The sequence below is a fragment of the Penicillium subrubescens genome, assembly GCF_028828155.1.
Source record: "Penicillium subrubescens strain IBT 31985 chromosome Unknown utg000010l_segment0_segment0, whole genome shotgun sequence".
Taxonomy (NCBI): domain Eukaryota; kingdom Fungi; phylum Ascomycota; class Eurotiomycetes; order Eurotiales; family Aspergillaceae; genus Penicillium; species Penicillium subrubescens.
The window spans coordinates 1394548-1419940 of NW_026643160.1; the positions used below are offsets into that span (position 1 = coordinate 1394548).

General features: G+C 49.8%; 7 protein-coding genes across 7 annotated transcripts; 4 read left to right on the forward strand and 3 right to left on the reverse strand.

Moving 5' to 3' along the window:
* Positions 1-43: 43 nt before the first annotated feature.
* On the reverse strand, positions 44-1755 carry N7473_011659 (cytochrome P450; the record flags this gene model as incomplete). Its single annotated transcript, XM_057157598.1, has 3 exons — positions 44-206; positions 263-429; positions 493-1755. 3 exons carry the CDS (start codon positions 1753-1755, stop codon positions 44-46), a joined length of 1593 nt encoding a protein of 530 aa, XP_057003448.1.
* Positions 1756-2646: 891 nt separating this feature from the next.
* Positions 2647-6652, reverse strand: N7473_011660 (uncharacterized protein; the record flags this gene model as incomplete). The annotated part of the gene is made up of 4 exons (XM_057157599.1): positions 2647-4412; positions 4474-4587; positions 4648-6265; positions 6359-6652. 4 exons carry the CDS (start codon positions 6650-6652, stop codon positions 2647-2649), a joined length of 3792 nt encoding a protein of 1263 aa, XP_057003449.1.
* Positions 6653-8273: 1621 nt separating this feature from the next.
* Positions 8274-11487, forward strand: N7473_011661 (alpha/beta fold hydrolase; the record flags this gene model as incomplete). Its single annotated transcript, XM_057157600.1, has 2 exons — positions 8274-10095; positions 10151-11487. 2 exons carry the CDS (start codon positions 8274-8276, stop codon positions 11068-11070), a joined length of 2742 nt encoding a protein of 913 aa, XP_057003450.1. The 3' UTR covers positions 11071-11487.
* A 694-nt stretch (positions 11488-12181) lies between these two features.
* N7473_011662 (60S ribosomal uL6 domain-containing protein) lies at positions 12182-14654 on the forward strand (the record flags this gene model as incomplete). The annotated part of the gene is made up of 6 exons (XM_057157601.1): positions 12182-12256; positions 12364-12769; positions 12854-13161; positions 13450-13618; positions 14000-14481; positions 14604-14654. The coding sequence occupies 6 exons, from the start codon at positions 12182-12184 to the stop codon at positions 14652-14654; spliced, it is 1491 nt and encodes a 496-aa protein (XP_057003451.1).
* Positions 14655-15423: 769 nt separating this feature from the next.
* Positions 15424-17450, forward strand: N7473_011663 (triacylglycerol lipase family protein; the record flags this gene model as incomplete). The annotated part of the gene is made up of 4 exons (XM_057157602.1): positions 15424-15507; positions 15677-15807; positions 15867-16647; positions 16722-17450. 4 exons carry the CDS (start codon positions 15424-15426, stop codon positions 17448-17450), a joined length of 1725 nt encoding a protein of 574 aa, XP_057003452.1.
* Positions 17451-19246: 1796 nt separating this feature from the next.
* On the reverse strand, positions 19247-22483 carry N7473_011664 (Tetratricopeptide-like helical; the record flags this gene model as incomplete). Its single annotated transcript, XM_057157603.1, has 1 exon — positions 19247-22483. The coding sequence occupies one exon, from the start codon at positions 22481-22483 to the stop codon at positions 19247-19249; it is 3237 nt and encodes a 1078-aa protein (XP_057003453.1).
* A 1316-nt stretch (positions 22484-23799) lies between these two features.
* N7473_011665 (sulfotransferase family protein) lies at positions 23800-24795 on the forward strand (the record flags this gene model as incomplete). Its single annotated transcript, XM_057157604.1, has 4 exons — positions 23800-23890; positions 23945-24120; positions 24194-24678; positions 24726-24795. The coding sequence occupies 4 exons, from the start codon at positions 23800-23802 to the stop codon at positions 24793-24795; spliced, it is 822 nt and encodes a 273-aa protein (XP_057003454.1).
* Between the last annotated feature and the right edge of the window lie 598 nt (positions 24796-25393).

Here is a 25393-nt window from a genome sequence, read left to right on the forward strand (position 1 = left end):
AATAGTTCTGCTTCTGTGCCGCATAAACCATTGACCTCCCCAATCATCCCTGCTTAGTTCGAGGCGTCAACTTGACATTCAAAGCCGGTTTATCCCAAAGCACAAACGCATCCTGATCCAGCCAATCTTTCTCAGGCTCAGCCAACTCCATATCAAAGTTAAATATCATGCGAGCGAGAATAATGCGCATCTCAACATAGGCCAGACTAAACGAAGATTCCCATCAGCAAGGTACATTTTATTCGACGCACAGAAAACTTACTTTCGTCCAATGCAGTTCCTAGGCCCAAAGCTAAATGGCTGCATCGCATGCCTGTTATCATTCTTATAGCGGAGGTCATTGAGATGGCGCTCAGGCACGAATTGCTCCGCGTCGGTGAAATTGGAGGGGGAAGAGCTGGCGGCCAAGTGACAGACGGAAACGATGGTCTAACAAAAGTCAGTAGATGTGAGAAAAGCTCCTGTAGAAAAATGAAGTGGGTAGGTACTTACACCTCCTGGAATCCAATTTCCAGCAATCAAGTCACCCTGTGCATCAACAATCCGAGGCAATCCCGGCGAAACAGGAGGGTACATTCGCAGCGCTTCAGTCAGAGTCGCAAGACAATACTCCAACTTATTGCACGAGTCCAAATTAATCTCCACCTCCTTCTCAAACGCAGATCGAATCTCATCCTGAAGCTTCGCCAGCACACGCGGATTCCTCAGCAACAAATAAGTCACACCAGAAAGTAACGTAGCCGTCGTCTCCGAACCCGCAATGATAAGCGTACTCCCATTCGAAACCATCTCGGGAAAACTAAACCCCTTCTCAGTATGATTATGTTTCAAGATATTCCCGAAGAAATCGGGTCTTTCATTTGACTTGCCCAGTCGAGCCTGGACTTTCTCTTTCGTCATTTCAAAATGCCAGTCTCGCTGGGTAGTGACCCGCTTGGGTGTAATTAGTTTCAATAACCGACCTGATCCGGGTAAACGCCGAGCTACATTTGCATAGGCACTCATCTTCATATGACTGAATAAGATGTGCACCCATTGATGGTAAGTGGAGTTTTTCAAACAATCGAATGGTTCGCCGAAGGCTAGGTCGCCGATGATATCGAATGTAGTGAAATTATACCACGACACCATATCGAGCACGTTCTTTCCGGTAGCGATATTCTCGTTTAGACGTTGCATGAGGAGATCAACGTAGCTTTTGATAATAGGTTCTTGCCCGCGCAATGAACTATCAGAGAAGGCATGAGACAATAAACGGCGGAACCGAGAATGGTCTGCATCATCAGAGTATATGATACTGGGGGCGCCGCCGGGGGTGGGAGGGTAGAATCGAAGGTCTTTCTGCTTTTGACCGTGACCGGTACGAGTACCGTAGATAATTTTCCAGGCATCGGCGTCGGTGAATGAGAGTTCATTAGGGGCGATACGAACTATATTGCCGTATTTCTCGTGTAGGGTTTTCGTTCTTTGGGCGAATCGGCCACTGATTATCATTCGCATGTAGGGCACGCGAGTAGCTGCCATGAGCTTTGGGCCGGGGTATTTGGCCAAAGGGTGGAAGTAGACATTGTAAGTGAGGATGCTGATGGGATAAAGGATTGTCTTTATCCCGGTAGATAGGATATTAGCTTGCTTTTCGAGAGATACGATACTCAGACAGAAAGTACTGACCAACGCTAAGCCCACAATGAATAGAGCCAAAGCCAAGCTCGGGAATACACCCTCTGCAGACAAGGAACTATGAATGACAGCCATGATCTTTGATAAAAACTAAAGCTCTTTTCTTAATCCATTCAATTCCGGGGGCTTAGGCGATTTACTTCCACCTTTAAACAGCCCATATGGTAGGAAATACCCCGCTACCAACTTGCCGTTTAGACCCCGGCCAAGCTCATGACGCATGAAACAATCACAATAATGCCTCAAAAATTCTGCATAACATACATTTGTGTTTGTGCTATACTAAGGTAGGTAGGACCCCGCACTCTGCACGGCACATCCCCGTTATTGACAGGCCAGCTATGCAGGAGAGTCCCACAAGAGATGGATCCCTAACCTAGTCCTTCTCGCCACTAGCGAAAGTTTTCGATAGTCTACTAATAAATCCGATATATCAGTCCTCGGCATTGACTTGGTCACTTTAAGCATCGTCAGACTCGGGAGCTACTCAAGTAAGAACCATAAAGTATGAAAATAACTCACGTCAGACTCGGCAAGGACGTGTCTTACTGTCTCGAAGCAGGGTTTCCACAACGCTAATCAATGCAAGGCTACTGGATACCCCACCCTCCCTTCTTCATGTGGCTAGGGCCCTACTTAGTTATACTATTCATATGATGGATAAAGCAGGTCCTTATGAAGATATGAACACCGTAAGGGAATGTCCGCATCGCATCGCTTTATGCATAGGAGCAATTTTATGTGCATAGGAAAGGCGCATCAGTAGTAACCTTGATCCTTTTCTGGGTGAGATATTTATGACTAAAATCGTCACACGGTAGTTAGCCTAGACACGCCCACAAAGAAAAGCATTATCTGTATTCGCCAGATGCAAACTAATTACATACATATCTCATGACATCCTCATCAGGGACATGACACACCAAGCCTAAATCCAAAACCATCACACACGCCGAGCACCACCATCTAATCATCCGCATCAACCCACACCAAAATCCCCTTCTTATCCGCCCTCATCTCCCCAGTAGGAAGCACCCTTAACGACTTATTAAAGTACGTATCCACAACAACAAGCTGCGGCTGGATCCAAAGCCCGCGTTTCGCAGGAAGAATATTATACCGCACCGTATGCCTGGACAACGGCACCAACTGAACAACCGTGGTCTTAGATCCGCTAAAGGCAAAGTGCTCACTTGCTTCCATCATCAGGTTGAAGGTCAAAAAGTGGGTTGATGGGTTCTCGAGTGTATACTCCAGGTGAAGTAAGCCCGGGAAAGAGGTGGAGGGGGTTGATGAGGCGAGGACGCGGGGTTCGCCCATTGGGACCACGAAGCGGGGGATTTCAAGGATTGTGGTTGTGGTGTTGACTTCGGGGTCAGATTCGGACGGGGCGGTGGACTCGTCGGAGAGGCGGCGCCAGATTATTTCGAGGGCTACGTTGAGTGCGGCGGGTCTGCGGTCGCCGAGGGTGATTTTCTGAATGTCGAGGAAGAAGTTGGATTCGCGCAATTCTTCGGGGCTGATGTGTGGGGTTTCGGGGCTGACGAGGACTTCCGGGTTGATTGTTGATACGGCGCCGCCGGTTAGAGTGAGGAGTTTCAGAGACATTTGGTCGATGATGAGAGGTTCCAGGGCGAAGGAGACCACCTTTGAGTTGAGGCACCATCTCTGCGACAAGCCGCCCGGCGCCGAAACAGGATCGTCGCGGATCAGCTCATCGCTGACGGAGAAAAAGTCCGGCCAAGGGAAGGGGTGGATGGAAGGCTTGAAGTCGTAATTGGCTTCGAACGGCCGAATGAACGAGAGATCCACGGTTATGACCTTCATAATGGGGGTTTGAACGTCGGAAACGACGTGGTATACCGCAGAAATCTCCAATGAATACTTCGCGGCATCTTGGGTATCGGCAAGGACAACGATAAGCTCTTTGTCAGAAGCGCGCTCCATCACTCCGATGGTCTGTTTCAGGAAATGTGAGGGACCCTCAGTTGGTGAACTGGTCCCCGAACTTGGTGGATTCGAGCTGCCATCAAGCCATTGTAACTTGGCTGTGGATTCAGGGCTGCCGAATAGTCTGATCTCTGCCGAGACATCGGCACCTTCATCCTCTTCGTTATGAATACCGATTTTCAAAGCCACCCGCTCATTGGTATAGTAAGTCTCCCTTAGGTTCGGAGTGGAAATACGGATCTTTGGCGGCTTCGGCATGATCTTGCACTTGCCTGTGTCCCGATCTTTACCAACGCGTCGTCGTGACAGGCCTTTCTTGGTTTCTTGCCACCAGTAGGCATCTCGCAAGCCATGGTCGGTTATCACATAAGCCAAGTTGAACTTTTCTTCGTCAACCGACATCGTTATGGAGGCAACCTGGGCCTCTCCGGCTTCGCGGGGGATGCAAGTGAGGTTGTAGACTTTGGTTTGCGATGGTCCGATTGTCAGGTCTGCCACCCCAACTAGGGTAGCCAACACACCCGTGGGGGATTGAATATCACCGGCGGAGCTCGCTTCGCGAAGTGATAACGAAGAGATACAGCAGGGTGATGAAGTATCAGCGTCTTCATTTTGGTCAGATTGCAGCTTCACAGGTCGAAGACAACCCTCGAAAACGAGCTTCACCTCCGATAGCCGGATAGGCGCCGATGCCTTTTGCGCGCAAGACGAGATGATAAGTTGAGCTTGCAGTGGTTCACCGACGTTACCCTCGGATTTTTCAAACACGATTGATGCAGTTACTGTTATAGAATGTCAGTTTTAGTCAATTTTTGTTTCTTTTTCGGTGAATAGAAAGCTTACGACTTGTCATGACATCCTCTGCGCGAAGAACCACGCATGGTTTGGGCTTCTCGGCAGGGAGATTTTCAAGGCTCTTGTGGATATCATAGTGCCATGCAGGTCTAGATGGGAACACTGTACAAGCATACCATTAGCACAAGCGGTGACACTACCGCCAAGATGGTGCCTTCTTACCCTTGTTGAGCAGCTCCCAGTCGACTCGCAGAACAGTCTCACTCTCTTGCTTACGAACAGCACTCTCCCTCAATACCCGTCCAAAGTTTTCCATTAGGAACCACCAGCCTGATTTGCGCCAACTGAGCGTCGACCATAGTGGCTCAAGAATGCTATATGCCTCGGACCACGAGCCAATACGCATGTACTCTTCAGCAATCTCAAGACTGAGTCTTTCAACTTGCCGCGTCTGTTGGCGCTTGGAGAATTCAGCAAGAGCAGCCTTCAATGAGCTCAAGATCAATTCTGAGTGGTTAAAGCCTCCCTCGCCCGATTGTGGAGCTTCAATATGTGTCTCAGGCGCGAGGTAGGTATCGTACAAGTAGGATTTGTTGGCGATCTGAGATGCAGGGGATTGTCCAGGCGACATGCGGTCTTCATTGGGGATCTGTAGAGCAAATTCTCGTCGGACCATGGTGTGCTTGGCTGACCGATAAAGCCAATATCCTTCATGGTGTAGATGCTCCCACGGGTTGACCCGTTCGCCGGTAGGAATAGACTTCTCGGGAGGGTGGAAGATTGAAGACATCGCCATCGATTGGTCGCCCGAGGCTTCGGGTGATGGCAGAGATATTTCCGCGCGGCGGATGAGCTGAGCCATGACCGAAGACCACCGTGCCTCCCAAGCCTCCCAGCCGTAGTTCTTACTACCCTTGCCCCGACGATTGACAATGTCTTTTGTGCGGATTCTATGGTCAACCCAGAATCGGGTCGCAGAGGTGGTCTGGCCTGTCCACATCAAACAGCGAATGATCCGAATCGCGAGTGCGTCACCCAAAAGTCGCGCATCGTTGAACCGAGGATCCCACCCTGCAATGTTCTCAAAGACCTCCTGTCCAAACAGGGTCTCGTATGCACTCTCATAGTTTCGGCAAGCAGCATCCATCTCCTGGCGAAACTCGGCAAATATTCCGAGCTTGAATTCATACCGCACGTTCCACCCTTGTAATGATAGTGTCTGGGAGGTACCGGTCGTCGGTGGTGCTGTTGGAGGAGGAATACTGCTGCGATTGCGCTTGCGACGAGCATGCTTCGACAAGTCCCGGTAGTACTCTACAACCGATGGTTGCAGTAGAGAAAACAAGGACTTGACGAAATCCTTGAGTTCTGACGGAGTCGCGTCCGGCGGAATGACAAAAATCGACTTCTGGTCCAAGTTCGTCGCCCGTCGAATACCAGCCACACGGTCATCAATTTCCCCCTCATAGCCCCCATCGCCGTCTTCCGAGATCAGAACAACGAGGAAACGCGTCTTGAACCCGGAGGATGCCCATTCCTTTTTCAAGCTGTTGATCTCAATCTTCAGCTGATTGTCGCGTAGCGAGTTCATATTAGGATCTAGCGAGAATGGAAAGAAATTGATGACCGCTGCGGGAACTAGCTCTTGGTGCTTGGTCACCCACCACGGCGTGAGGAGGCCATCTGGGAAGGTGGGGGAGCCCGGGGATAATGGAGAGATGGGCGAGTGGAGAACATATGGCGTTGTTGAACCGGAGGGAGTTCCGTCCGAGTCAATCGTAGGGCTTGTGGGAGCAGAGGTCTTAGGAGGGTTGGCTTTGCGCGGAGGAAGTTGGTAAGACTAGGATATAAGGTCGTATATTAGCATCCTCCGCACAAGACATATGCCACATCGGCGTGTTCGTGCTGCAGTTGTACCAGAGGGGGAGCTTACCCGACCAGAACTCCTAACACGATATGTTATATGCGGTGATGATGGATTTCCACTTGAGGCGAGGCCCGCTTTCCAGGGCATCTGAGAGCCATCCTCCTCTAGCAGCACTCTCCGCAGCTCCTCCGCGACAGACCCGCTCAGCGGTGGGAAGTCGGAGAAGATCTTGGGACCCTTCTCTGCTAGGAGTGGGTAGTCCACCGTCGGGTTTGAGCCATCTTCAGCATCTGCCTCTAGCCCCGAGAGCAGGACTAAAGGGAGATTATGGTTGACGTAGTCTTGCGGGTAGGCGTCCATTGCGGACAAGTCGATGGTGCAGGGTCAATTCGGTCACCGCATCTCCGGTCAAATAAGTCCAATGTGGTCCGAACCGGTGGGGTGGAAAGAGAGAATCAACGATATTCAAGTATTCCAGTCGTTCCGCAGCTCAATTTCGAAAGGCTCTGGATTCGTCAGTGGGAAAATGGTCTCAGCGCAGCTGTTGACTATTTGTATAACGGTGGTAGTACTGGTTGGGGCCAGCTATACTGCCGCGTGTCTGGCGGGCGGTCAGCGTCTCTCCACAGGTCCACGGGACGCGTTTCAGGCAGAGTGGGAGGAGCTGTCATCAGTGCCAGTCTGGGTGTTGACTTGAATGGAATCGAAATTGATTCAAGAGATATATTGAATTTATATTTAGGGTATTCAAAAGGATATAGTAGGATATATTTATTTGTGGGAAGTTAGTATTGCCTTTCTTTAGCATAGTGACTATCTGTTGCATGGAGTGTGGATATATATATACTTTGTAGACTAACTATGGGACTGTTCCGCTGCAGAGACTCTTTTCTCGAAAAAAGACTATATATTTATTCAAATAAGCATGAAATCACACACATTTCTCCCATAATTCATTTCATCTACAATCAGATACAGTTATGACGCACATCTGAGCTCTACTTTTCTGTCAGATCACGCATGCAGTTCGTCTCTGCACCTCGAATGCCGGCCGCGCTCATCTCCGAGATCGCGCCGATCACTTGGCATGGATAAGACTCCAGAATGTGCTCTGGCCTCGTAGTGGTCTTCTAGAAAACGAGCCATCATTTTTGGTGGAATCAGACCTGGGGGGCTCCACATGGAATCAGATAATCTTTGGTATTATTATTCAAAGTACAAAGTATAAGTGTCTGAGTTGTAGATATGGAACTCTGTATATCTCTCGGATAATTGCACTTTTTTGCTCGGAGGAATGACCCATGGATCGGATGGCAAAGCTTCCCAAACGGGATTGAGCTCGACGGAGTCAAACTAACTTAGTTAACTTTATGAACCTCCGCCATTTCAGCCAACGACAGTGTAGAAATCGGATTTTGTACACAAACGAGTGGGAAATTGGGCCCTCCCATCGGTGGAGCTGAACACGCGAACGCTAAATTCCTCTTCCCCCCCATATTTATGATTATTCAGTCATAAGAAAAAAACAGAACGAGATCATCTTCGTCTTCAAGTCATAAGGGCTACTATCACTCCCTTTCCCCCTCCTTTAGCTTTCTCTGCAGCCTCTCCTTTCTTTTTTTTCTTAGTCGTCATCGTCTACTGTCTCTCCCTCTATCATTATTTTTTCTCTTCTCTCCTTAAATTTTCCTTATCAGTTTCTCCTCCCGCTGTCAAGAGTCCTCGCAAGTAAGGGGTGTTTTCACTAGGGCCAAAGCAAAACCTATCGATAAACTAGGTTTGCGCCCCTCTCTTTTCCAATTGCGCCTGGACAGAGTCCAAACCTGCAGTTATCCATCGACTCTGTACTACTGCAGAATATGCGCGCGGCCATTCGACTCTCTCCCTGCATCTCTTGTTGATCTTCCTCCCCCGTGTCTGACCTTCCAAGACTCGCGGGCGGGTAAAACCATCCCTGAGACGACTCGAACTATTGAACGCCATGCATCTCGACGAGCGCTTCCCGGCACCACCCCAGCAGGCGAACTCCGCCTTACTCAATCGTCGTCGACGTCGCAAGTCTCTCCCTGGTGGTCGCGGCCAAGCTCCCAATTCCTCGACCGATCCAACGTCGCCGGAGGTCATCTCGTCGCTGATCTCATCCTTGTCCGCCATCTCGGTGCCCCTGAACTCGCATTTCGACAACGTGCCGCGCATCGATTCTAAAGATTCCTCCGACCCTGGCCTCCCAGAGGTTCCGCAAACCGCACCGTGCTTTACCATCCCCCCTTCCAAGCAGAATGGATTTGGAATGAGCTTTGGCTCTTATGCAACCGCCGAAGAACCCCCGCATAGTCTCTTGCATCCAGATGATGCCGCCTCGTCGCCTGTCATTCGTATGGCCAGAGCGCCCCCATCCCCCAAATCGCCAAAATCCCCAAGATTCAAACCATTCAAAGCAGCCGATTCATCCGTCCGGCCGGAATCAAGAGACTCGTATACGTCGGTAAGGGCTGCGCCGGAGGATACTGCATTCGGGACGATTAGCGCGGAGCCCGCCCCGCGTCTCTCAAAGGCCCCTAGCATTGCCTCGAATAGTTCTGGACGAACGAAAAGTTTGAAGGGCCACTTTAGTCTGCTGAAGTCAAAGTCATCGCGCGAGTTCAACAACGACAAGGAAACGCAGGCTGATCGCCTGCGTCGGACCACTAGCCATACCGAGAGTTTGCGACACAATACCCCGCGGAGTCGAGCAAGTTTGCGCTCTATGTACTCCATGGCAGATGTAGCCGAGGAGAAAGGGCCGAGTGGGTTGGCTCTGATGGAGGAACCAAGTGAGGGCTTGGTTGCCAGCACCCCGCCGACCCGGGAACAGCCTTCAATTCAGAACACTCCTGACGCGCACCATAACCCTGGTGGTATTGGTAGCGGTCGAATCATTCCCACGAGGGACTCTTCTCTACGTCACCGACACAGCCAATCTTCCGGGAAGCGGAGGTCTGCTCGGCACAGCCGATACTCGTCAACTGCCAGCCGAGAGTCGACTCTTGCAGAGAATGGATTGCCAGGGACAAGCAACGACGCCGAACAGGTGACTCGGAGGATCCAAGAGTTGAAAGACCAGCAACAGAGGATCAAGACTGAGCTGGAAGCTGATGACGGGCCCGGCAAGTCAACAGGGACAACCCCTGCGAGACCGTCGAAGCCGTCGCGCACCACCAGCCAAACCGACCAAAGCCGCACTCCCAAACTCCAGAACGGCTCTTATGAACGTTCTGCCATAAATGAAAGTGCCCCATCACCATCCGTCATGACGGGTAAGAACCGTACTGGAAAGCCAGGAGCACCTTTGTCACCCAAGCCTACCAACTTCTCTCCCCAGATGCAGAGACAATCCTCTGACAAGCTCGAGCATGACCAAGGCCGGTTCAGACGGTCCTTGGAACCGATCTCTCCCACCCCGTCCCATCGCCGCACGCCATCTGGCCCTACACTGGTCGGCCGTCAATCACTGAATTCTGAAAGACCGTCCAGTGCAGACTCGATCGACTTGGCTGTCGACGATTATGTCTTCTCTCCGAAACTGACCCAGAAAGTACCCCATCCAACCACGGGCCGTATGATCGCCTTTTCCGAGGTGGGTGATCCCAAGGGTCACGTTGTTCTATGCTGTCTCGGAATGGGTCTCACTCGGTATCTTATGGCATTCTATGATGAGCTGGCTCGGACATTAAACCTGCGTCTGGTCACTCTCGACCGTCCTGGAGTTGGTGAAAGTGGGCCACATCAACTGGATGAACCCAACACTCCTCTCAGTTGGCCGGGTAAGTTTTGCATTCGTTTTCCCCATCAGAGTCTCTCCAACTAACGAACGACTAGATGATGTTGCCATTGTGTGTAATCATCTCCGGGTGACCAAATTCTCCATCCTGGCTCACTCGGCCGGTGCCATCTACGCTCTTGCCACTGCCCTTCGAATCCCTCAGCATATTCGCGGACGCATCCATCTCCTGGCTCCCTGGATCCCTCCCTCTCAACTTTCCAGCATCGGCTCTCAGAAAGAACCCGTGCCTACCAATGCCGTTCCCTACTCCCAACGAATCCTCCGCGCTCTTCCCACCTCCCTTCTCAAGGTGGCCAACACCAGCTTCATGAGTGCTACTAGTGCTAGCATCACTACTAGTCTACCAAAGTCTCCACGGCGAGCAAAGAAGAAGACCACCAAGGAGACTGTCAAGGAAGAGGTGCCTGCCCTCCCGGTTGCTACTTCCAACATCGAGCCCAAGTCTCCCGGAGTCCCACCCCCCGAACCAACCAAGCCATCGAATGTCACCCATGCAGCGTATAGGAAAAGCGATGCAACTCTCGGATCGCGGGCCAAGTCTCCCGAGGAAGAGCTGGAGAGGCAGCGGGACTATGACACCCGACTCACTCATAAGATCTGGGCGCTGGCCACTGCCAATGCCAACCCTGCCGTTGATCTCTTGATCTGCTTGGAACGTCGTCAGACCATCGGATTCCGCTACGTGGATATTACACGAGCAGCCGTGATCCACCACGGAAGCAAGGACACTCGTGTGCCCGTCGAAAATGTCCAGTGGCTGGGTAAGACGATGCGTCGCTGCGAGGTGCGCATCCTCGAGGGTGAAGGTCACGGTCTTATGGCTTCTGCGAGTGTTATGGGCAGTGTTCTGACTGAGATTGCCAAAGAGTGGGAGGACTGGACGACCATCGTCCAAGGCCGACGTCGGGCGACTGCTCAACAAGCTACACGACCAAGTCTCTCCCTCCAAGCCTGATCAGTGATGGTCAGCCATCCCTTCTTTCGTCTTTCATGATATTGGACACCACTCTTCGACTCCTTCTTTTCTTCCTTCCCTTCAACCCTCATTCTCCTCACTCATACGCGTTACGTTACCCCTCCCCATCATCCTTACCCCCGTGGTCTACCTCCACCCCCTAATCACCATAATCATCCCCAGCTTCTGGCATCAGGTACCACAGCAGGCTCTGCGGTCCTCACCAGTGGCCTCCCTCACTTTCCTCCCCCGTACCTACACATATACACACCCTACCAGCATCATACATAAATTTAATAGTGGCCGATGTACGCCCCGTCTCTGGATTCATGTGGAGTCGCGCCTGGACCAAAACCCTGTGATTTAGCATAATACCCATGTCAGCTTTTTTGAACTAATTTTCATATCCTTCCAAACAACATCGTCCATGCTTATAATCGATAATGTCAATTGATAAAATCCATAATCACATAAAGCAAAGCAGTCTTTACAGTAGTAGTACTGTAGTATGAAGTAGCTCGCTTAAATTCCTCATCCCACCCATTCCACACCAAGCTTAACCAACGCCAAGCATCACGCTCAGACCGGTCCCAGCCCCGCCCGCATTCAGGGATGACAAGACAAGAACAATTTACCTTGACAAGAGTGGACAATTCTGGCCGAGCCCCTGGAAAGTCCGTCAAACCACCCCCACATCTAACCCCCCAGACCACCATGAATGTCTCACACGAGACACTACCAAATCCAGCACATTCTTGAAATAATCAACACGAAAACCGTCTCCTACTGTAATTATTACTACTCCCGTAACAGAATCAAACCAATTCATCAATTTCCAGCGCTCCATGCCCCAGCCAAGCCCGGCGCTTGAAGCTTGATCGGCCGATTTCTTGGCGCCCGGGAACTGGTTACGTTGCGCGACCAGATTGGACCCCTAGAGACTAGACTCTAGGTTAGGGTCACGGTCACCTCGGTTCGGGGGCGTCGCAGTTCCAGACCGACCACTACTGTACAACCTAGTACTGTTCCTACAACCCCCTGAGCGACAGCGACATTCAGCAACGAAATAAGGAGTCCGTGAGAAAGGAACGGGCGCAACGCTGCAATCAAAATGCCTTCCCAACGGCGTGTGCGACTGCTTGTCGTCGCTGTGATCGCGATGTTGGTCTTGACGTTTTATTACTCGGTACGGACCTGCGAATACCTTTGATTCTTGACTCTTGTCTTCGGCACTTTCCTTATAATCTCGAGACTGTCTTCCGAGTGTGATTCTAACCGGTTTTCTTGCTATAGGGCGAAGCAAGCAAGATCCAAAACCAGAAATTCTACCGATCTACACTAGAGGCAATGCGGGCCAAGGAAGAAGCGAAACATGCGAAACCGAAGGATACCATTGTCAAGCCCGGCGCCGGTGCGCAGGTTGGCAGCGCTGATGTCGAGCGACCTGCGGTGCCTGTGGCGAAAGCGGCGGAGGACAAGAGCAAGAGTGAGGAAATGGAGGAGATATCTATTGCGGGGCGGACGAAGATGACGGTACCTAAGGTTAAGGGCGCTCAGGATTCGTCTTTGATTACGGGGGTTTCGGATGAAAAGAAGAAGGTGGAAGAAGAGAACGAGAAAGAGGAGGGAAAAGAGAAAGAGACGCCTGAGCAGATGGATGCGAAGAGCGAGTTGAATTCGATTTTGAAGAGAGCTCCAGGTATGATTGCGATGTTCTCCTTGGGTTTAACTGCTACGCATCTCCGGAGAGATCATCCGATGCTGACTTCTTCCGTTCGTCTAGTCATTATATTCTCCAAATCCTACTGCCCGCACAGCAAGAGAGCCAAGAACATCCTGCTCGGCCACTACGATATCACACCGGCGCCTTACGTCGTCGAACTAGACCAGCACCCGATCGGACCGGCACTTCAACAGCTTCTGAGGGAGAACACTGGACGAGGTACCGTTCCAAATGTTCTTGTCAATGGCAGGAGTATTGGAGGTGGAGATGATGTGGCTGCCCTGGATCAGAGCGACGAGCTGGTATCGAAGCTACGACAATTGGGCGGCAACTGGCTTTCGGAGGTCAAGCATAAGACTCCGGAATCTGTGTAATCGTGAGGGAATGGCTGTTCTGCTTTTTTGGGACTATCTTTGTCATATCCATGTCCTGGACAAGGACCGGCGTTTTTCGAATCTTGGTTTTGTGTACATAATTTGTATGTGATAGCTGGGCCGTGAGCTTTCAACACGTGACTATTATATAATACCTCTTGACCAAACCAGCCAAACTTATTGCCATATTTATCAGGCTTCAAAATCCACAATCCCAGATACCCACATATATCACGTGATGATAAAGATCTCGATAAGCAACCCTACACTAACCCCGAACAGGCCCTAAGCGACGCACAATCCCGTGACGTTCAATTTCGCTCCACCATCAACTCCAACCCGAATTTTGATCCTCCCGACATCGACAATTCAACCCCCTCGGCCAATTCCACCCACGCAGTCAAGATGCGGTACATTCACTCCGAGGAACGGCTGCCCATTCCGGACAATGGTGAGCAATCGACTTTTTCTTGCTTTTCGGAGGAAAGGAGATTTGGGGGGTCGGGGATGGTGGTGATGATGTGTGTGTGGGAAGGTGGTGGGAGATAGTTGCGCCTCTCTACGTGGACATGGGAACGACCATGACTATGATTACAGAGAGGAACAGGCACGAAAAGAGAAAGCAACGAAAAAAATCTCTACATCGACTTCGACAACGCCGCTATCATCCACCAGCAAGAGGAGGAAAAATTTCCCTAGGATCTGATGATTCCTTTTGGAATCTACAATCTGGACTGGAATATCTTCCCTGGCTAGGGAAAATTATGCACAGCGCAACAGAAATTTTACTCTGGAACAAACCCGGCTGATTATCTATTTTTTTTCTCTACAGTGAAGGTTCACATTCGTTCGCGGGTTGTGACCGTCGAGGGCCCCCGCGGCAAGCTCGTCAAGGACCTGTCCCACATTGCCGTTACCTTCGGTCTCCCCGAGAAGGACGTTATCTCGATCGAGCTGCACCACGGTGCTCGCAAGGGTGTCGCTACCCTCCGCACCGTCCGCACCATCATCAACAACCTGATCATCGGTGTTACCCGCGGCTTCCTGTACAAGATGCGCTACGTCTACGCCCATTTCCCCATCAACGTCAACATCGAGAAGAACGCTGAGACCGGCGGCACCGACATCGAGATCCGCAACTTCTTGGGTGAGAAGTACGTCCGCCGTGTGTCTGCCCGCCCCGGCGTCGACATCGTCACCTCTACCAACGTCAAGGATGAGCTCCAGCTCTCCGGTAACTCCCTGGAGGACGTCTCCCAGAGCGCCGCCGACATTCAGCAGATCTGCCGTGTCCGGAACAAGGATATTCGTAAGGTGAGTTATAGAATGCGCAGCCATTTCCCCTGCTATCTTTCTGTCAGGAAAGATCCGGCATTGACGGGACTACCCTATTCTCTACCCCAACTTATATGCTAATTCTTCTCTTCTCTCTCTAGTTCTTGGACGGTCTGTACGTGTCCGAGCGGACCAACATCATTGAGGAGTAAAGAAATGTCGCCTTGAATGGGGTTCGGGTGTCCGGGAGAAGCTTTCTTTTTTAATTTCGCCTACTTGCATATTAGGGAAGCAAAGCGAAATGACAAAAAACAAACGACCTTGCAAAATTCACAATTTCCCTTTCCACTTCACGCGTCAGGCTTTGTAATGAGGCATGTAACGAAAGTGCAATTGTATTGTCGATTATATCCTTCTATTCATGATGTTCCTTGAATGATCTATGATCCTGGTGATGGTCGGTCGAGTCAAGTCCGCCCAAGTACTGGAGATGGGATTTACTCCTGTTGATGATGCCGATGATCTGAGTAGATCTACCATTTTGTAGAGCATTGTAGAAAGAGTTGTATCGCCGATTTTTATCACTGCAGACTCAAACACACGGGCGTCTATCTCTCTGTGTTGGTATATTCTTCTGCTACGGGTGAACCAACTGGCCATTTCCGGCACCACAACTTCCAACTCTCGGCATTCCGTCCGCCAAAACTAACAACTCCCAACAGCAAAACCGCATTGACCCTCCTGCATGCTATCCAAGCTAGAACCTCCCTGTCAACACTAACTAGGTATATTTAATTATTTATCGGCTGCACTGCAATCACACCCTCGAACCAGGCTTATCGCTGGTTACCTTTTGCTTTTGCAACTGGTCAAGTCCAGCCCAGCGCGTGACGCCATAAATAGCATGTGAAAGCGCCGCTCCCACGAGTCCACCAGCCCCGGTTTCCCACCCCACGAGCTGGAATTTCTTCTGATCGCGCAATGGCGTCCTGGATGCTCGCTCTGTGGGGTATCATCTCCGCAGTTTTCGGTATGATGCTGGATGTTGCTCAGTTTTGGAAACAGGTGAGTTGGTTTTATCCTAGGGCCAGCTGGGTAGCTACCTCCGCCGGGAAGAGAGAGATGGACTGTGTTGGGCGACTCCCAACAACGAACAGAACAGCAGTGTCAAACCCCGCGGACGGTCTGAAATCTGGTTGAATTCCTGGAGTGAAAGACTTACAAATGAGTATAGAAATTGTTCTCATGGTGGAAATCAAAGTCCCCGAAGAAACGGCTATTCCACACCCTGGCCACGGCGCAGAGCTATGAGCGATGGGAGGAGGCTGCGTTTGAGCTGGATGAGCGTCTGAGCAAAGATCTATGGTATGGCTCTAACTAAGAGAGCCCTCAGAAACGAAACCGACTAATCGCATACAATCCAGGCGTCAGAATCCAGTCAGTCGACACTATGACTACCGGCTCATCCTCGGGCGGCTGGAGGCACTTATGAGTGCTCGCGAAAGCGAGGACATTCTCACATTGGCAAATCTCCTTCGCTCCGGTCTTGTGCGCAATCTAGGCAATATCACATCCACAAAACTATTCACCCATGCGTACGCCGGAACGAAACTCCTAATTGATGACTATATCACGCAAGTCGCGTTATCGATTCAGTACGTGGCCTCGCTTCAACCTGCACCCATGCAGACGAGCGGATTCACGTCACAGGCGAAGCTGGAGTTGCTACACGATACTCGTCAGGCCTTTGGACGCACGACACTATTGTTACAGGGTGGCTCGGCTTTCGGACTGTGTCATCTAGGTGTTGTCAAGGCGCTGCATTTACAGGGTCTCTTGCCTCGGATTATCACCGGTACCGCGACAGGGGCTATGATTGCCGCCCTGGTGGGTATTCATCCTGAGAGTGAACTGCTTGCGCTGTTGGAAGGCGATACGATTGATTTATCGGCTTTTGACCAACGGCGTAAAGACCATGCGGAGGAGAGTTGGGTGCGGACTTTCGTTCGGCGAATGAAGCGGTTGCTTCAGAAGGGACATTTGTATGATATGGAGTTGTTGGAGGAGTGTGTTCGAGCGAATGTGGGGGATTTGACCTTTGAAGAGGCGTATGCCCGGTCGAAACGGATTTTGAATATCACGATTGCCACGGCTGGGAAGACTGGGACACCGAATTTGCTGAATTATCTGACTACGCCGAATGTGGTATGTTCTCTTCTTTCTTGGGATCTTTCTTACTTTGTCTGTACGATGAAACCATTGTCTAACATATTCAAAAGCTGATCTGGTCCGCCGCGGCCGCTTCCAACGCCTCATCCGCCTCAACACTCTCACCCGTCACAATCTACTGCAAAGACGAAACCGGCTCAATAGTTCCCTGGCCACACACAAAGGAAGCCATCTTCCAACCCTGGCGCCACGTCACCTACAACGATGGCGAATCCCCCCTCTCCCGAATCGCCGAACTCTTCAACGTAAACCACTTCATCGTCTCCCAAGCCCGCCCCTACCTAATCCCCTTCCTACGCTCCGAACTCAATCTCCTAGACCGCCACCAAACAGGCTGGAGCAACCTCACCCGCTCTCTCACGCGTTTCGCCCTAGTTGAACTCCGCCATCGACTCCGCCAACTCGATTACATCGGGTTCCTCCCTGGTTCTCTAAGCAGACTCCTCATTGACGAAACCATACCCGGACCTAATCTGACTCTCGTTCCGGATTTATCGTTCAATGATCTAGCTAAGCTCTTCCAACAACCCACCCGCGCTAGGGTGGCAGATTGGACGCTGAAGGGTGAGCGAGGTGTTTGGCCTGCGATTAGTGCGTTGAAGGTTCGTGAGGCAATCGAAATCGAATTGGATCGGGGGTATCAACTTGTTCGTCGTCGGCGACCGAGTGATGCCGCTCTTCCGACGCCGAGGTATTTTCCTAATGAGGCTGTTGCTCGTCAGCGACGGGGGTGTCTTAAGAGTGAATTTGAGGATGGGACACTTGGTGATGGGAAGTAATGACATAGAACAGTCACTTATCAGGATAGATGATCCTTGTTATATGGGCTCGCTTGATTGCTGCGGAGTATACATATAGACTACCCACAGAAACCGTGGAGTTACTATCAATGAAGCACAATTTGCATTGGATTCATTCAGGATTGCGTGTAGAATAGCTATGACACGCTTGTGTAGCACTTATTTCTTGCCGGAGGAGCCCGAGGAGGGAGGGGTATAAGTCGAGCTGCCACTTCCACTGTTGTAGTAGGTGCTTCCACTGGGGTTGGAGTAGTAGTACGATCCATTGCTGGCAGGAAAGTTAGCATATAGTCTCATAGATAGGTTGACAGACTCCAGAAAGAGAAGTGGGAGTCTCACGTGTTGGAGTAGTGGTAACTGGTCGAATTGGAGGCACTGGAACCGTAATTGCAGGAGCAGTAGTGGTTTCCTTGATTAGTATCTCGTCCAAATAATCTTTTCAAGTGATCATCATGGTAGAGAATTCTGCACTAGAAGGCGGGGAAGAGTCAGCGATATGCCTGGCTGTTAGTGCCGGAGCGAGTAACGTTATATCCTTTCCCTCCGGCATGATGGTCAACAATCAAAAATAAACGATTCAGAGCTTATTGAGATGAAAGAGTGAGTGAATTCCGAAGAAACGAAGTAGTCAACGCGTCGGGATGGGACGAAGGAGGGGTATTTATTTGGCACGAAACGCGGGTCGCGGGAAGTGGATGTTCCCACATACGATTTATGATTGATTGGAATAGGTGATCGATTGCGTAAATGGTTGGCTTTTTGGGGTTCGTTTAGAGGGCTAGAATTGTGGTCTATCGTAAATTCGAGTTGATGCGGGGATCTAAGGTGGGCTAGTATGTAGTGGATCGTGGTATGTAGTGATGCACCCAACAGGATACTAAATCGATCGAATCAGACATTAGATCGTGGGAATTATAGGTAGAGGTTTCGCCACTAGATGCGCAAGACTTTATTAGTGTCCTCGGTTGATGATTACAAGTTGCCTATGGCTCGTCTGGAACTGAATAGTGAGTGAGCCCTTTAGAGATTCAGGCATGCTAAAAAGTGGGAGGTGGTACCCTTGAAATACAATTCGTCTTTATTGTGTCTGACTCAGAAGACGCGTGGGCAGCAAGTTCTTTTATTCTCAGCCTGCAATTCTTAATGTCAAGCACTTCCATAATGCTGGAATACCAGGTGGCGCAGAGCATCCTCCGTCATTGGCTCTAGCAATATAGAGGGGTATTGCTCGCTCGATCAATGATCCAAATCAAGTTCAAGAATCAATTGTGGATATATTGCCTTTACCGGTTGCCTTTTTTGCCTATGAAAGTTCTCCACTCAACGAACTCTTGTGAGATTTGACTGTTCTCTGATCGAGACTTGCTAGGCTATTTCGAAAACACTCTGACGAATCCTGCGCGATGAGGGTCATATTGTATTTGTCTCCCACTAAGCAGTCATGAAACAACTGGATTGAGATGGTAAGAACACATTTATATTACCCAGCCGACTCCATCCATCTCAAGCTAATGTAGAAGACCAGCGAAACTTTGACCACTTTCTTCCAAATGGCAATTAGCCACAAAGACCAGATGAAGATGGACTTCTTCAATCAACCTCGTTCACGTCATATTGGGGCGGCACCATGGAGGAAGTATCGGGGGAGAATCTGAAATGACGGTGATTTGCAACAAACGTTTGAGCGGGATCTCTTGATAAATTTCGGACGGCAGATAGGGCAATGCTTTCGTTGCTGGATGCTCTAGTCCAAGAGCGTTCTTACTTTCCAGTGCTCAGCGGTGCATGGCTTCGGCCTCTCTGTACTTGCCCTGTTGATAAAGCATGAAACCAAGATGGCTAAAACTAGTGAGAGTGTCGGGATGCTCTAGTCCTAGAGCTTTCTCTCTACTTTCTAGTACGTGGCGGAGCATAGTTTCGGCCTCTTCGTGCTTAGCCTGTCGCTCAAGCACTAAACCAAGATGGCTAACACTAGTGAGAGTGTCGGGATGCTCTAGTCCTAGAGCTTTCTCTCTACTTTCTAGTACGTGGCGGAGCATAGTTTCGGCCTCTTCGTGCTTAGCCTGTCGCTCAAGCACTAAACCAAGATGGCTAACACCAGTGAGAGTGTAGGGATGATCTCGTCCTAGAGCCTTCTTATAGCCTTCTAGTGCTCGGCGGTGCATAGCTTCGGCCTCTTCGTACTTGCCCTGTTGTGCAAGTACTGAACCAAGAATGCTAACACCGGCGAGAGTGTAGGGATGATCTCGCCCTAGAGCTTTCTCGCTGCCTTCTAGTGCTCGGTGGTGCATAGCTTCGGCCTCTTCGTACTTGCCTTGTTGATAAAGCACTAAACCAAGATGGATAACACTGGCGAGAGTGTAGGGATGCTCTAGTCCTAGAGCTTTCTCGCTGCCTTCTAGTGCTCGGTGGTGCATAGCTTCGGCCTCTTCGTACTTGCCCTGTTGATAAAGCACGAAACCAAGATGGCTAAAACTAGTGAGAGTGTCGGGATGCTCTAGTCCTAGAGCTTTCTCTCTACTTTCTAGTACGTGGCGGAGCATAGTTTCGGCCTCTTCGTACTTATCCTGTCGCTCAAGCACTAAACCAAGAAGGCTAACACTAGTGAGAGTGTCGGGATGCTCTAGTCCTAGAGCTTTCTCTATACTTTCTAGTGCGTGGCGGAGCATAGTTTCGGCCTCTTCGTACTTGCCCAGTTGGGTAAGCACTGACCCAAGACGACTAAAACCGGTGAGAGTGTCGGGATGTCCTGATCCTAGCTCCTTCTCGTAGACTTTCAGACAATCAGCGAGTAAAACCCTGGCTTCATTATATCTTCCATCACTCTGTAAAGATAGTCCTACTCTTGAAGACAGATCAACATACTCACAGTGAATATTATTGAACTCTTCACTATTCATCAAATAGAGTGCGTGTGGTAGGTACTTCCTCCATAAGACTCGGTTGTTGTGGTCATCATGAGGGAAGATATCATCTAATTGTTGAGTTGTTCTGCGTACCCAAAGATCAAAAACCTTGATCCGCCTCATCCAATTCCGTGTTGCGAGATGCACAAGTCGATGAAGACTGAATGAACTTCCACCAGCGTGATTACTGATAAAGGAATACGCGCTCAAAAGACCAAGTGCATCGATTTTCTTTTTTGCCGAAGTTGGAGTTGGAAGAATTGACTGAGGGATATCTCGTGGGTTGATGCAGGCCATGAATGACAGATAGTCCGCTGCCAATGTATCCAAATCGCGGATCTGCTGGAAGGAGATCAACCAGGTAGTAAGCACAGGGTTTCGAGTCTCGTCGTATCGTCCGTCATCCTGGAAATCCTCACTCAATAGCTCAGCTGCGTCCGTTTCTCGCTGTTTCAATAATGACAGATAGTCAGATAGCATGATCTCGTTTTCATTTATGTAAGCAGCGGCTTGGTTGATTGCGAGAGGTAGAAATTCCAGCTGCTCTAGAAGAGCGGTAGTTGTATCGCTGTCATGCAGCAGATCTTTTTGGATGAGTGACTTTTCGAAGATCTTCGTGGCAGTGATTTGATCGACATTTGAAATGGAGAGAACATTAGGCGATGCCACTCTCACAGCTAGCTTTCGATTCCGAGAGGTAAAGAGAACATGACCATTCTCACTGCGGGGAAGGTTATCTTTGAGCGGTGGCGCAGTTGCGCTCCCCTTGGTCCACATTTCCATATCATCTGCATTGTCAAAAATCAAAAGCCACTTTCCGGCGCTGTCTTGACTAAGCCGAGCTTTGACTTGTTCGTTTATCTTCGCTGGCTCTGTGTCCGAAATGCCCAAGGCCGAGGCAATGTTCGTATAGGCTTGTTGCACACTCTCGTAACTGATGCATGGAACCCAAAAGATAGAGCATTCAGGAACCTTTTCTCGCATGCGGTAGGCCAGCTCCAGGGCAATTTGTGTCTTCCCAATCCCTCCCAGTCCATGAATAGAAACCTTGGTCGGGCTTGTTGCATGAATGATGAGCTTTTCAAGATGATCTATCTCCAGTTGACGGCCAACAAATCGAGTATTTCGAGCGAACGGTACCATCCAGTGGGGCGTTTCTTTTGTTTTGCTGTTCTGGCTATCGTTGTATAGAGGAACTACCCCCAGAAGAACTCTGGTGTAAGCAGCGGCAGTGAGAGCGGCGTATTCTTGCCATTGTTTGTGCTTATGCGAGTCGCAATAGTCGCATACTCCTCTAATGACCAGACATGGCAACTGGTCCATCAGTCCAGCTGCTTCCATTTCAAAACAGAGGATATTCAGCTCTCGGGCAACAGCGTCTCTTGTTGTAGCACTTTTCATGACTTGGTTTCCAGACGCGATCAGACCGTAATGAATGACGGGTTCTTTGTCTCGTGTCGTGCGCGTAACTAGTTGGTCCGGTTCACACTTGGAGCAGTCGGCACTCTTGTCTTGATGGTCATAATTTGCCTGGAACAGCCAATCCTTATCTGGGCGTGAAAAATGTTGTGGAAGCTTTCCTTGTTTCTGAAGTATCTCTGATGTGATTTCTTCAATCGATGTGCTTCCACCCGTGATATTGCTGCGCATTTGAGATATTGCAGTTAGCAAGTATTGTGGTGGCTTGTTGAGCGACCCGGTGCGTTCGAAACGTCCATCACGAAGTGTCTTCCCATAGTCATACTGAACTACACCCCCAAAGGTCGCAGTTGGCATGCTGACAACCACGTCGCCTAAGCGAATATCGGCATCTTTACTCGGCACACCACCCCCAATGCCCACCATCAGCCCAAATCGAAGAGACGAAAACGTCGGAAGCATATGAGCGAGTACCACTGCTGCAGAGGTGGTTCCGTAAACGCCTGACGGTAGGCAGGCTACCACTATGTTATGTCCACTAATACTACCAAATGTGTAGGCGTTATGGTCGGATTTGGGCTGAGATAGTGGGGGGTGGAGCTTGTCCAGCATCGTCTTGGCCGCAGCCATTTCCAGGGGCAAGGCGCAAATCCACGCGACCGTGTAGTCATCATGTGACAATGCCATTCTTGCTGTCATCGGCGATCAGAAAATAAAAGCCCAGTGTCCTTGTTATTGAACAACTGTGCTTAGAGTAGCCCACGATATACGGGAGCCCCTCGAAGTGCCAAGGTTGAAAAAGAGGGGCCCACTCCAGCTGAAGTTCAGGCTGTTCAGCTCCTCGTGTTGACTTGTTTCCACCCCCTTGGAGCTAGTACTCTGTATTCAGTGAAGCACTCATCTAATGTTTTCTTTTATTCAGAATCACATTCTGTATCAATGAGTACATCACTCATATTTTGATTCCGCTGCTCTGATTGACCCATTTCCATGTACTTCATAGCTGTGTAACTATTGACAATACCTATTGGCTAGTGAATAAAATTTGCATGATTAGATACTCATTACTCAAACTTTGTGTTGCTCTCCACTTGATCAGGTCTAGTCTGCTTCTCATTGTTATGAATTCTAAAGACTCCGTTATCGCTATGATACGAGCGTGACCAATGTGCAAAATATCATGCAATTTGTATTCATTAAAGGTGTCGATGGAGTAGTCAATTCTTTTGCTTATAGATATTATTTTCGCTTTAGACGAGAATGTATTATCTGTAGGCAAGTAGAACCTCTTTTTTGACTTATCTAGTGCATCTTTCATTCATTCCTTAAAGAGTGGAAACATGACATGATACTAATATCTACTAAATCATCAATTCACAATGTGCTTTCATTATCGCTTGAAACACTGGCAATTATCTGGAGACTGCCTTCAATATAGCATCCATAATGTGATATCCCTCATAAAGACTATAAGCTGGATCTTACCTACGTAGCGGATTTCCTCTGCCGCTTCTGGCTTTCCCCTTCCGTTTTAGTGCTCAGACCTTGCCGCTTTTTGCTCACTGAGTAGAACTTAGCAAGCCTGGGAGTGGCCTGACCTGATCAGTGATCTTCAAATAAGCGCCCAGATTCGGGCGCTCACGCAGCTAGAAAGGGCCGCCTTGCCCCACCGCGGTGGATAACTGTAGCCATTGTCCAATAAACAATTTGTGATTCGTACTATTCACCACTAAGACTGAGTGGAGAGTTCCAAGTTTTTCCCTAGTGATTCCCGTTTTTAGTATAGGCATTACACAATCTCTCAAAATAGGCTTCGCGGAAGAGTTGGACATGCACAGTATTCGACAGAGTAGCGGTCAAAAGGTATCGATATCGGCGATAGAAATATTCCTGGTGCTACCCTACTTCCCAACAGCCGATCAATATATTCAAGATAATTCTAATCAACTTTGGTCTCTCTCTCTCTATCAAACAAACAAACTCCTCAATCACATCAGAAGAAAATGGAATTCTACGAAAAGGCCGCCCCAGTAATCCCCCGCCCAAAGCCAATGAAGGTCCTCGTCCTATCACTCCCACGAACAGGAACAACATGTACACCCGACCCAGCCTTCATCATGATCTTGCAACTGAGCTAATACAGACCAGCCATATGTGCAGCCCTCAGACACCTGGGGCTAAACCCCTACCACTTCAGCGAAGCCTCTAAGAATAAGAACAACGAGCACTTCCAGCTCTGGCTTCAGGCCGTGCGGGCCAAATATGATGGGATTGGGACCCGTTTTCAGGGAGAGGACTTTGATCGGATTCTTTGGAACTATGATGTACTGCCCTTGATTCTATCCTCCGGTGTATGGTGGCGTATAGAATATTGTGAAGATAGCTAACACGAAGAAGGCCCTATCTGACGACCCCTGCTGCCTTTTTGTTGAGGAGCTGCTCTCCGCCTATCCCAACGCAAAGATCATCCTGACAACTCGCGACCGCGCCGCCTGGCTACGCTCTATGCAGAGATTCATCCTGGAGATTCTGTCCTGGCGGTCGATGCGCCTCCTCTCGTACCTAGATCCTGAGTTCACGGGTCCGTATCAGGCCTTGCTCAATCGGACGACCACCGTTCTGTCTGGGGGTCAGCCACCGTGTGCTCCGTCCTCTGTTCCGGCGTTACTGGCGTCGTTTGATTCGCACTATGAGCGTGTGCGAGCTGCTGTCCCACCGGATCAGCTGCTGGAGTTTCATCCTGGAATGGGGTGGGACCCACTGTGTGGGTTTCTAGGTGTGGAGGTGCCTGAGGTGGCGTTTCCGCATTTGAATTCAGGATCTGAGGCTATGGAACTCGAGGTTGAACTTTATTGGGATAGGTGGGCTGTTGTTGGAAGACGGTTTGTTAGGAGGGCAGTATTTTTGCTGGCATTTTGCGGCTTGTTAGTTCTCGCACGTCGTTAATGATCATCGATGAGAACGCCGTGGTGGTGGAGCAAGATAAGATTGGGATCTGATACAGGGCTGGTGGAGATCATAAACAAAGCCGCACAACAATCGATATGATATGAGCTCATGTCTAGGATTGATAGCTATCCTAAGAAAATCTATGTTATCTTGATGGGCCACGCAAAAGGTATGTAGTTCTTTTCTACATTTCCAAGAACTGTTTGAGCATTAGGGCTCGGTCTTGAACACTGCTCTGGCAAGCTGGTTTGATTGGAAAAATTGACTGAGGGCTTCAGGGCTTGAGCTTCAAAACGCCACCATCTGGATCTTATGGTCCTTCGGTCGACATAGCTCGCTTCATCTTGGTATCATGCGAAAGGAATCAACTAGATCCGTCTCACCAAATCAGCCGTTGCGTAATGAAAAGATCCTTCAATAGTGTTGACATGTTGAAATGAACAGGGTATGCATTTCATTGCCAGCGACTCAAATTCACGACTTTTCAATTAATTAGCCTCGACGACCATCATCTGCCCATCCAACGCTTACGCATTCAATCAGACCCATGGACTGGTCATATATCATGGAGGCTCCACCCGGTTTTGTGGTGTGAATAGGTATGGCCGCAGCTCCCATTCAGCTAACACCGTATGCTTCCTCAAGGCC